The sequence below is a fragment of the Apium graveolens genome, unplaced genomic scaffold, assembly GCF_009905375.1.
Source record: "Apium graveolens cultivar Ventura unplaced genomic scaffold, ASM990537v1 ctg4451, whole genome shotgun sequence".
Lineage (NCBI taxonomy): Eukaryota > Viridiplantae > Streptophyta > Magnoliopsida > Apiales > Apiaceae > Apium > Apium graveolens.
Genome location: NW_027418538.1, coordinates 14,554 through 26,853, shown reverse-complemented (window position 1 = coordinate 26,853; position 12,300 = coordinate 14,554). Strand labels below are relative to the sequence as shown.

Here is a 12,300-nt window from a genome sequence, read left to right as displayed (position 1 = left end):
TAGCTTTCTAAAAAAAATTATTTTTCTGACAAAAAATTTAAACATTCTATTTTTATTCAGAAAAAGAAATTTTTTAAAAAAAGTTATAAAAATATACTTTCTATTCATCTTAAAATGCGTGCCGAACACTCTCAGAAACGAACAATTGGGAGGGACGGAGGGAGTATTAATTAACAGATACAATGAACAAGACAAAAAAACTAGAAAAGATGAAACCAGCTAAACACTACACGAATTTTACAACATTTTGTAGCTACATTTAATCTTTAAACACACTCAAGATTTATGTAACTATATCAGTTGCCGTTGCTGCTGCTATTTTATTTTCCTTCACATATCAACCACCAGAACTAAGCACGCTTAGTTCTAATTTCTCGGTACGCATAAATGACACATACACATGCACTACTATTAATGTACAGTAATCAAACCCGGTTCTGTTTCACATTTCCGAATCATTTTGTTTTTTCCTTCCTGCTGCCATATTACACAAACAGATCATCATCAACAAGAAGAAATGACATGCATACTGCAAACAGACCTATGTATATGATACCTAACCTTCTATCTATACCAGTACTCCTAAGCCACAAAGGGAGTGCATTATACAGACAGTTCCACGCAAATCTCACAGAACTTGACCCGAATTGTATCACCAGCTGTGATTGTCATAGTAACCCAAACAAGTGCCAGTTTTTAACACATACTTTAGCGGAGTACCGGCCACAACCATAAGCCTGGCCCATCTCATAGATGCAATAAATTAGTTTAAAGTTCCTTGAGACAATCTTCATAATAGCCAAAAATCCTGTTTCCATCTCATACTGATTTTTCTTGAATAAAATTGGTCAAACAACAGAACCTGCTAAAGACAGCTCATGAAGATCACCCAGCATCCATTCCTCACCAGTCTGACCTCCAAGGACAATTGCTCTTGTCCCTCCAACAACACAGGTACTATGTCCCCAAGCAAATCTTGGAGGGCGCCCGGGTACATTTAGTATCCTCCATGTAGGTTTGTCCTCTGTTGGATCCAGGATATATAATTGTGAGGCCGAGTGAAGACCTGCCACAGATCCACCAAAGACCAAAATCCTTCCACCAGGGAGGCTAATAGCTACATGATCTAGCCGCGGAGGAGGTGCTAATCCTCCTGGATTTCCAGCACCCGGCATCCCACTCCCAGTCACACTTCTCCAACAAGGTTCATCTTCACTTAGATCCATTGTATATACATCGCTGGAACGAAACCGCAAAGGACCGCTCTTTGCAAGACCACCAAACATCAGAATTTTCCTTCCCCCATAGACAGAGAGTGTGTGACCAAGCCGAGAAGGTGGGGCCCATGCTGCTGGTATCTCTCTCCAAATTGGCTTCTCAATTGAAAGATCGAGCAGAAAAGTGTCACTGAGAAGTACTCCAGAATCTGCACAACCACCAGATACAATCAATTTGCTTCCGTCAAGAGTACAGGAGCTATGCCAGGACCTTGGAAGGGGAGGAGCCAAACCAGAGATCTCACGCCATGTTGGATGCTTGGCATCCAAATCCAAGACAAAGACGTCATTCAGTAACCCCTGTTGCCCACAACCTCCGAATACAACTAAATTAGATCCATTCATGCAAGAAAGTGTGTGGCCCCAACGCCCAGGAGGTGGAGAACTCACTTTAATATGTTGCCACTCAGGGTTATTGCAATTCAAATCCAATACAAAAGTATCATTCATTGGCTCCATGTTGACTCCCTCCCCACCAAAAAGAACCACGCGGTTTCCAACTGCACATGCGCTGAAGTTGCAACGCGAGGGTTCGACCATTCCACCAACAGTTATTTTCCTCCATGCCGCTGCTTCGAGAGTGGTCAGCTCCCTTGCCAATCGACCCCATCCTAGTCTCTTTTCCCCAGGAACTGCCTCCAGAACCCTAGTTGTTTCACTACCCCAGGCGTTTTGGCAGACCATTCTCCAAAGATCTTCATTCTTTGTCACCAGATAAAGCCGCTTGCTGACAGAGCCAACAGATGCAATATCTCTCGGGCCCAAGCGTGAAAGGATATTATGAGACAAGACTTCATCACTCAAGTGCAGTATCCCACAAACTCCGTGAATATTATTTCTGCTCCCATCTTGAAGTAGACGATTGCAGGAGAGACTAGAACGAAAACGATCTTGCGCACTGGCAGTTTCCTTCATTGAAGACCTAAGAAGTGGGCCCAAATCCAAATTGGCTTCAGTGAAAAACTGAATACCAATTATATGTATTATTGTGTCATCATCTCCATATATAGGGATCATACGTAATTTATTCATTAGTGGAGATCCATCCTTTCTAAAATTCAGCAATTCACCCTGAAATTCAATCCCTTTTTCGAGACATCTTCTTATCTCTGACACAACTGAAGAGTCTACCAATGGATGCCTTCTTTGTGCATAAGGACCTCTGCATTGCAAGAAACGACTGCCACAAATTTCCACAAAAATAAGAACCCCAAAATAACATTAATATTGCAAGTCTCCATTTTATCAATAATTTAAAAACGAAGAGTGAAAGATGGTATCAGAAGTATGCAGCACAATGAAACAGATTAACAGGCCACTTTGACATAAAAACTAAAAGAGAGATAGTTTGAGAAAATGAGAATTAAGAACATAGTACACAGTCTCATCCATAAAAGTACTCTAAACGTTAGTTTACCCTATCATCAGTTTTATTAATAGTTGTCACTTAACATTTCCAACACACGCATCCGAGAATGGTAAGAAACATATACTAATCCAAGTGGGTAATCTTTCGGATCCAAGTTTTTGACCTTTTAGATCAAACGTGAGCCTTAACAGAGAACCATGTGAAATACACGCATCTAGAACTGTTAAGGTTTCAGGACAGTCACATATAAAGAGACAGCATGAAACTAAGAAAGGTACACCAGATACCAACACACACAAAATAAGAAAAAAATGATAACAATGAATGCCAAATGAAGAAGCTGCACCGGAAAAAACTTCTATGCCATAAATTTTGTAAGTATTACTTTATCATTTACAAAGAGCACACTCTCCATCATACACAATTAGTTATTCAGGAGATAGGTTTTTGTTTGTGCAATGTGCACATAGCCACATACAAATAAAATCTAGGTTTTTACAAAGCTGTGCAGAAAGGATGCTAAAGGTATTAGAACATTATGAAATAATGATATATATCCATTTAAATTGAAAGCTAGTTGTGCCAAGTATCAATATAGGTTATATTCAGGCTAAAATCAAAGAAAATGGTAAGTTACTTCTTCTTAATTCTTAGTCTCTTCTCATTTTTTATCATAATAGATAAGACTGTGACATAAAGTGTAACCCTTTCTAGCCCTTTACTTAGTGTAACCCTTTCCAGCCCTTCCGCTCTATCTTCTTTACAATTATTTACTATTCAGAGTGGTAAACATAATTTCTTTAAATGTAACTCTTACTTGGTCAGACATAAAATTTACTGGTTCATCATTGAAGCCTGACAAAATCTATCCAATGAGAATTATGCATTAGTGGAAGTTAAAACCTCCAAAGGGAATTTTCAAAAGAAACCAACTCCTAACAAAATACTAATCTTATCAACAAAATGCTTAATTTTATTCGTCAAGATACATACATCTTTATTTTTTACTCAGATATATAGGTCTTACTCTACCAGAAACCAAATTAGCCTAGAAACCAAACCCAAATCACTATTTCATAATACGGAGATCAATAATTCATACACTGTAGGTCGCTATTTTATTATCGGAAATCGTTAGTTTTTGACTGGCAAATTTTAAAATTTGCTTATAATAGCAACTAGTGGCCGATTGTTAATTCATGGTAGCTACTAGTGGTCGATTGTTGATGGTCCAATGGTGGTGGTAGGAGGTCGGAGGTGGTGGCAAGTGGTGGCATGAGGTCTGTGCTGGTGGTGGTGGCAGGCAGCAGTTGCAGTAGGTGGAGGCAGGGATGGTAGGAGTTCCATCATTGCAGTAGGGGGAAGATGATGGTGATTATATGGTGTGTATATATGTATGTACATTATATTTTTGGGTGATTTGTTGTATACAAAATAGTGATTAATTGTTTCTGTACAAACGGGTGAATTCTTAATTACGAATAGTTACCAAATTTTTTATCTGGGACTAGTTTCTAGTTTCTATACTAATTTGGTTTCTAATTGAACCTCTCCCTATATTATATATACCTGTATATTTATGTTGTAATTTGTTGTTTACTTCCCGAAAATTGGTTGACAAAGAAGTGGGAAGGGGGTGGCAGTTTTTTACTTCAAGAATGAGAGCAATGATCCACTGCATTTTCCTAGCTCCTACTTCATCAATTGGCAGAGAATGCGAAGCAGCTAGACTGATGCAGATGAGTAATGATAAAAATGGCAGGGCATTTAACAAAAGGGGGAAAACGGATTACAAGTTCACCACTAAACTTGACTATATGCTAAATTAAAAGAGTGCAAATAAGTAGCAGCTGGAGCAATGATTTTTTCCCTTACCCAGTTCTGATGCAGAGACTTGCTCCGTTGGATATTTAATAACAATAAATAGGAAAAAAAGTTCTTGATGATTTCCTACATAAAATTCTCTTTATAAACAACTTAAACTGGCAGAAACCCACTGTGAAGGAAAGGAACAGCTAAGAATCATGTAGTAATATAATGGTAAAATTTGAAAGTATTGTAACATGCCCGTGAATCTACCAACATCAGGTTTAATTTCCTTTTAAGTCCAATTACGCTATTCTAATCTTAATCTGCGCGGTCACCGTAAGGCTATATGGTGTCTGGGCGGAAGCAGTATGCTCAATTCTTAAGAAATACTCACACTGTAAGATTAGACCTTACTGGGTTGCCACATCATTCACATGACGCAGATTTAGCAACGCCATGACAACCATAGCACCAGCACAGACAATAGTCTCAACCAGCAAGAGGAAAACTCTAAAATACTTGGTCACAACAATTTAACCACTGGTTATCATGTATCACTAGAAAGAGTAAAGATTAACGACACTGTAAACTAAACTTTAAGAAAATAATACAAAAAAAAATGAGTAAGCACGTCACAGACTTCAATCTTATATTATTAACTTCCACCCAAACATGAGTTCTTATGACAATTAACTACACCAGTAAAATTACAAACAAGATTAAAATCCATAGATCAGTGTAAAGGGTGGTTTCCAAAAGAACCATAATATAATCACCTTGTGTGGAAACAATCGAATTCTCTGATTATCATCTAGGCAAATTTTACGATCTGGACTTTTTATTAATATTAAATTATCATCCATAATCCAATCCTTAATTATATCTTCCGTTTCATGTCATTTTCTAAAATTACAAGTAGTTAATTCTGATCAGTGCTATGTACCTAAGGTAATTGCTTCTTCCTCGACTATAAATAAGAACATTTCAGAACAATGGACCAAAATGTCATTTCTGAGTGTTAAATGGTCCAAAATGTCACTTTTGAAAATAATGGCCAAAATGTCACTTCATAATGGTACTTCGTCTTACGTTTTGTTTTTTTAATGCAAAACGGTACATAGTGTGCCGTTTTGGTACTTTATTTTTTTTAAATTTTTTTTTAGCGTTTTGGCTCAAAACGGTACATCATATAGCGTTTTGTACCAAAACGGTACTTTATCTACCGTTTTGCGCATAAAAAAAATCAAAATGCCAAAACGTTACACGAAGTACCGTTTTGGGTCTTTTGCATAAACATTACACATTTACCGTTTTGAAGTGACATTTAGAGCCATTTTTAACCCAAGTGACATTTAGGCCACCACCCAACATTTCTGCCCCTTTGCCAATATATATATCTGTACCATCTCAAAAATATAGCAATAAATTTAATTTCACACCTTCAATCACAATATATCAGCTCGAAAATATCACATAAAATAGAAAAAAAGATGATTAAAAAATGTAAGTGATAGTAAAGAAAACGAACCAATTACGACCAAGAACTTCCTCAGCCAAGTAACCAGTAACCATCTCGAAAACAGAATTGACATAGATAATCGGATGGTCAGGCTCCAAAGCATCCGTAACAACAAAGCCACAGGGTGCTGGTTGTAACAAACTGTCAATTGGGAAAGGAAAGGGCCCACCGTCGTTCAATAAAAAGCCCTCATCGTCTCCACTTACATCTGAATTACTATCCCACTCCATCTCTCTCTCTCTCTCTTTGACTCTCTCCTCAACCCATCGGCAACTTTCCCCCAATTTTGATTTCAGATACCCTAGGTCTCTCTCTCTCTCTCTGAGATGATATTGGGGATAAGAGTGATTGTGGTAAAATTAGGAATTAGGGTTTGTTTGGCTTTTGGTTTTAGTTGTGTGGGGAGGATGAACGAGTGGTTGGAGAAGTCTAGAATAACATGGTACTACTACAGCTGAGATCTACCATCCCCCGTCGCCCGTTTTTGTTTTTACTTTCCAAATATTTTACAATTTATAATAATTTTCTTATGTATATTATAGTAGCTTACAACGCACGGTTGTTTCTAATTTTATATATTTTTCTATTTTTGTAAGTATAAATTGAATTGGAATTTTAAAATGCGAGGTTAGTTTATTTAATTTTTTTTATAATATAATTTGATAACAATTATATAAATTATTATTTAACAATTATAATTTGATAAAAGTTATAATTTGATAACAATTATATAAAATTACAATTTTTATATAATATTATATCTATTATAATGAGACACAAAATTACTTGCAAAAATGTCTTTAGTGCATAATATCGATGTTCAAATGTCTGATATACTATGCTACTGATGCAGCACGGAAGCGTAGGATAAGCAATCACTAATTTTTAAGAATAAACACAAATTCGCAAGCACGAATTCCAAAAGATAACTCTGGAATTCACCAAAAGATCAGAAATTTTTTAAAGGTTTTTTATTAATAAATAAGATAATAATCCAGTACATAATGTTGATGCTTATATAAGTAGGGATATAAAACCCTAAAACAAAATAAATAAACCCAAATCGGAATTAAAAATAAAATAATTATTATAATGCAACCACCAAACATCAACCGTTGGAATTTCCTAGTTTGGCATGATCATGCCATCCCAAAGTGTGATCATGCCATCATCCCTTCTCAGTAGCGTGATCATGCAGTCCCTTTCCTTGTGCCCTTTTTCCGATCCATAGCATCCTCAATATTTGTAGCAAGCTGTCCTAACATCAGTCTCCTCCACCTCTGAAGAATTGGACCCCGAGTTATCATCTGAATATAAAACAAATCCACATGGTACTCATATATATATATATATATATATATATATATATATATATATCAGTCCCATTGAACGTATTAGAGATGTTCATCAAATTTGGAATAGCCACAACATAAGCATTGTCATTGATCCTCCGTGTCACTTTAAACGGGCTATACTTCCGAGGTTGTAGCTCATTGTATGTTCCAACCGAAAACCAGTCCTTACGCAAGAACACCATCACCTCATCTCCCTCTTTAAAAACTGACACTCTTTCTCTTGTTTGCGGCAATTTTGTTCTTCTTTCCCATAGCTTCAAGCCTTGCCTTGTCACTTTCTTTCACATAATTAATTTCTTGAGCCATATTCTCTGCTGCTACGCTAACTCCCGGTGCCTTGAGTAACCTGACTAAATCAATTATATGCTTAGGAACATAAGTATATATTATAGAGAAAGATGACTTTCCTGTTGCAGAATGAACATCGCTATTGTAAGCAAATTCCACCTGAGGTAGAGGCAAATCCAAATCCCACTGCTTCGGCTTCTCACCACAAACACTTTGAATCATATTTTCCAAGGTTCGACTAGTTACCCCAGTTTTCCCATCATTTTGAGGAGGAACAGTAGAACTCCTATTTAAAGTTATTTCAAACATCCTTCACAAAGTTATCCAAAAGTGACTAAGAAATTTGGTTTCCCTATCTGAAGTATTAGACTTCGGCACTCTGTGTAAGCACGCAACCTCCCTAAAAAATAGTTTGGTTATGTTTGATGCATTCGCGGTCTTCTTACGTGCAATAAAGTGTGTCAACTTAGAAAATCTATCAACAACCACGAATATAGAATCTACACCCCCGTTGAGTATAAGGGAGCCCAAACACAAAATTCATGGACAAATCCACCCAAATATCATCAAGAACATGTAAAGACATATAAAGACCGGTATTTTGAGACTATCATTTAGAAACTTGACAAGTATAACATCTTTTCACAATTGAACCTACGCCTTTTCTCAAGTGAGGCCAATAGTACCTCTCCTCCAAACTAGAAATGGTTTTATCTCGGCCCAGGTGTCCACTAAGTCCACCACCATGAAGATCACGAATAAGTTTTTCTCTCAACAAAGAACAATGGATGCATAACTGATTACCTTTAAACAAGTAGTCATCTTGAACATGAAAATCTGCAGATGGGTGATTTCTACTACACTTGACCCATAAACCCTTAAACTCAGCATCACCCGAATACAACTCCTTCAATAATTCAAAGCCCAAAATCTCATGTTCTAAGGTAACCAGCAAATAAACTCTTCGACTCAAAGCATCTGCTACTTTGTTAAAAGTACCAGACTTATGTTGAATGATAAAAGAATTTTTTTTGTAGAAAACTTACCCATAAAGTGTACATTTTGTTGATAATTTTCGTGCTATGAAGAAAGTTCAGAGCTTGATGGTCTGTAAATAAAATAAATTCCCTCTGAATCAAGTAGTGCTCCCACTGTCTTAGAGCTCGAAACACCGCATAAAATTCATGATCATAAGTACCCCACTTTTTACGCGTTTCAGATAGCTTTTCGCTGAAAAACGCAGCCGGTCTCTTCTCTTGAGATAGTACATCATCTTATCAAAATCAGGTAAGGCAAGAACATGTGTTGTGCATAATTTTTATTTTATTAAGGCAAAGCTTTGCTCTTGTTCAAGTCCCCAATAAAATTTTCCTTTCTTCAAACATTCAGTGATATGAGTAGTAATAGTACACAAATCTCTTACAAATCTCCTGTAGAAAGTAGATAAACCATGAAAACTTCGTACCTCAGTAATAAATTTTGGAACATGTCAATCTTAAATTGCTTTAACTTTATCTTCATCTGCTTGAATACCATCTTCTCCCACACTGAAACCCAGAAACAACAATTTACTGGTGCAGAATATACACTTCTTCAAGTTAATATATAGTTTATTTTCTTCAAGAACATGTAACACTTGTTTAAGGTGCTCTAAGTTCTCTTCTCAGCTTTTAATATAGATAAGAATATCATCGAAGTATACCACCACAAAAAGACCAATGAAGGGACGAAGTACCTGGTTCATCAACCTTATAAAAGTAGCTTGGACATTAGATATCCCAAAGGGCAACATCAACCACTCAAAAAACCCATCATTGCTTTTAAAAGTTGTCTTCCACTAATCTCCTGGACGAATACATATTTGATGACACCCACTACAAAGATCAATCTTTGTAAAGAATTTCGAACCAACTAACTCATCAAGCATGTCTTCCAATCGAGGAATAGGAAATTGATACTTAATAGTTATCTTATTAATGGCTCTACTATCAACACACATACACCACTTGTTATCTTTCTTAGGAACAAGATGAAAGGAATATGTACTAAGTCCAATCATATATTAGGATTTAGGAATAACTTCCTGTGTAATCTGTTTTGATTTCATTGATATTAATAAAAGACTAGTTTTGTTTTTATTACGGGCTCTATCTATTTAAGTGTTTAAATAAGATATATCATAGTTTAGAGTAAAGCTTTTTATGGATTATGATGAGATCATAATAGTGAGACCTAAAAGATGATAACTCTAAACTTAAATAGTTCCTGATCATAGGATTACTAACTGGTAATTAATAATCCGCAAAGATCGGTACATACTATGCTTGCTTCATTATGAAGGATGTCTGTTCTCAAAGACATTTGTGTGGTGACACTATAGCTAGTATGTAGGTGCTTATTATAGAATAAGTTCACTAAACATGACTCGCACAGCTGAACAACTGATGGAGTTCACTCACGTGTCAGCAGTTGTTCACATAGTGATAGTTGTACAAGTATCCTTAGACTTGAGGTCATCATAGTCATCTTGTGTACACTGAACTATGCTTTGGTTTAGTTCTTAGTCTCCAGGGATAATTATTAGGGCTCTACTAGGTATAGGAATTTGTACACGAAGATAGTGTATGATCAATAAAGGATCTACCCCTTTCAGTGAAGGAAGCGAATGCTCAAGGCTGATCCACTTATGCTAGTTCAGGAATCTCTGGCCAGAGTGAATGAAATTAGAAAGGAGTTTCTAATTTGCATAGAACTAAGCATAGTAAATGGCAAGCAAGTGATTAAATTAGATAGGCTTGACACGAGATCCATGCCTTGTATTTAATCGGGACATTGTAGGGTAGAAGGAGTTTATTGTACGGTAACTATTCACTGAATAGGTTCTTGGTATTCTAAGCAGTGAATTCATATTATCCGGATAGTCGCGATATGCTGAGAAGTATCCCTCACGATGTAGAATAAATGTGATTAATTAATTAATCATATTTAATAAATTAGAGAGTTTATATAAATAATGATAAAATAGTTTTATTATTATTTATTTCTACTACCGGCTTAATATTGAACCTACAGGGTCACACCATAAAAAGAGAATGATTTAATGGTGGAGGAATTAATTAATAATGGCTAATAATTATTTATTTATGAAATAAATAATTAATTGGCAAATTTAATAATTGATTAAATGAGATTTAATTGATTATAAATTAATTAAGAAAAGTTCTTAATATTATTAATTAAAGGATTTAATTTTTGGAAATTAAATAAAAAGAGAGAATTATTTCTAAAGTATTTAGAAAAAGGATTAATAATTAAAAGGTGTTTTAATTATTAATGAGAATAATAAATGGGATAATAATAATAATAATATTTATGGGAAAATTTCAGCTGAAAATTTTGCCTATAAATATACTATTATAAACCCTATTTTTATTCTAACCCCAATATTTTATAAAACCTAATTCTCTCCACCACCTCCTCCTCCTTAACGTCGTTTTCTTGGTGGATACCGGTGGAGTCCTTCACGTTTGAGGAGCAGCTGCTAAGGATCTCCGATCGTTGCTTTTGGATCGCATATTAAAGGTTAGTAATCGATTCATACGTTTTTTACCACGATTTATATGCTTTTATTTGGATTTTATGTGTGTAAAAGTGTTTTACCATGCCTCCGCTGTGATTAAAATCCAACAATGGTATCAGAGCTTAGGTTGTATGCATATAGATATGTGGTAAAAATTTCAGAATTTTATGTGCTTGTATGAATTAATTATGATTTTTACAAGTTATATTATGGATTAATTTTGTCTGATGAGAAATCGTTTCTCAGAATAATTTTGAATGTTGATCTGGGTTCTACAAGTGTTGTAAATCGTCTGGGTATTTTTTTCATAATTTTATGATGTATAGATTTTTTATTATGAAATTTTGAAGTTCTTGTAATTAAATTCATAATTAAATAATCATATATATATATAAATTGTAAGTATGTATATATATATATATCTGCTGCGGTTGCTTGCCTGTGTGTTGAATGCTGTACTGATGTGATGGTGAGGCACGGCCTCCAAGAAAAGAGAAAAGCAAAGCAGACAGAGAACAGAGATGTCAGGCGGCTGTGTCGGCTGCTACAAGAGAAGGGAAAGGGGTGTCGCGCATTCCGGGAATGCGTTACACCCTGTGGCGCATTCACGGAATGCGTTACACCTTTTAATGGCTTAAAAGGGTTGTAACGCATCACCGGAATGCGTTACAGGGCTTGTAACGCGTTCCTGTAATGCGTTACAGCCCGTTTGTTATTTTTAAATTTGATTTCTGGGAGTTTCGTAACTCCGTTTTGGGCGTACAATATATCGTTGGATTCGTTTTTCCGAGACGGATCTAATGGTGTGATTAAATTTTAGTTTATATAAAGGTTTTGAACTGTTTATATTCCCGGAAGTGTTTTAAAAGCTGTTTTAACTGTTTTAATTGCTTTTAAATGCTTCATGTGATACATAGAGATGTATAATGCTTAGACTAATGTGCTAGATGATATAACATGCCTACCTTAATGTTTATTCATGTTTATATATATGATATATGCTTAGTTTATCATGCGATGATAGATTTATGTGAACTTAAATGAACATAAGGCGCTTGTTAGACAATCTAGTATAGTGAAATTGTTTCATAACCTTAATAACA

The 12,300-nt window shown here is 35.6% G+C and overlaps 1 protein-coding gene across 1 annotated transcript; it reads right to left on the bottom strand.

The window, feature by feature from the left end:
- Positions 1-210: 210 nt before the first annotated feature.
- Positions 211-6,462, bottom strand: LOC141701847 (adagio protein 1-like). The gene is made up of 2 exons (XM_074505463.1): positions 5,984-6,462; positions 211-2,457 (listed from the first exon to the last, which is right to left on the bottom strand). Exons 1-2 carry the CDS (start codon positions 6,202-6,204, stop codon positions 849-851), a joined length of 1,830 nt encoding a protein of 609 aa, XP_074361564.1. The 5' UTR covers positions 6,205-6,462; the 3' UTR covers positions 211-848.
- Between the last annotated feature and the right edge of the window lie 5,838 nt (positions 6,463-12,300).

Excerpts from the sequence above, each read along its gene's own strand:
- LOC141701847 (XM_074505463.1), bottom strand. The coding sequence starts at position 6,204 with ATGGAGTGGGATAGTAATTCAGATGTAAGTGGAGACGATGAGGGCTTT. Across the intron at positions 2,458-5,983 it reads GAAGTTCTTGGTCGTAATTG|TCGTTTCTTGCAATGCAGAG; the intron begins GTTCGTTTTCTT and ends AATTTGTGGCAG.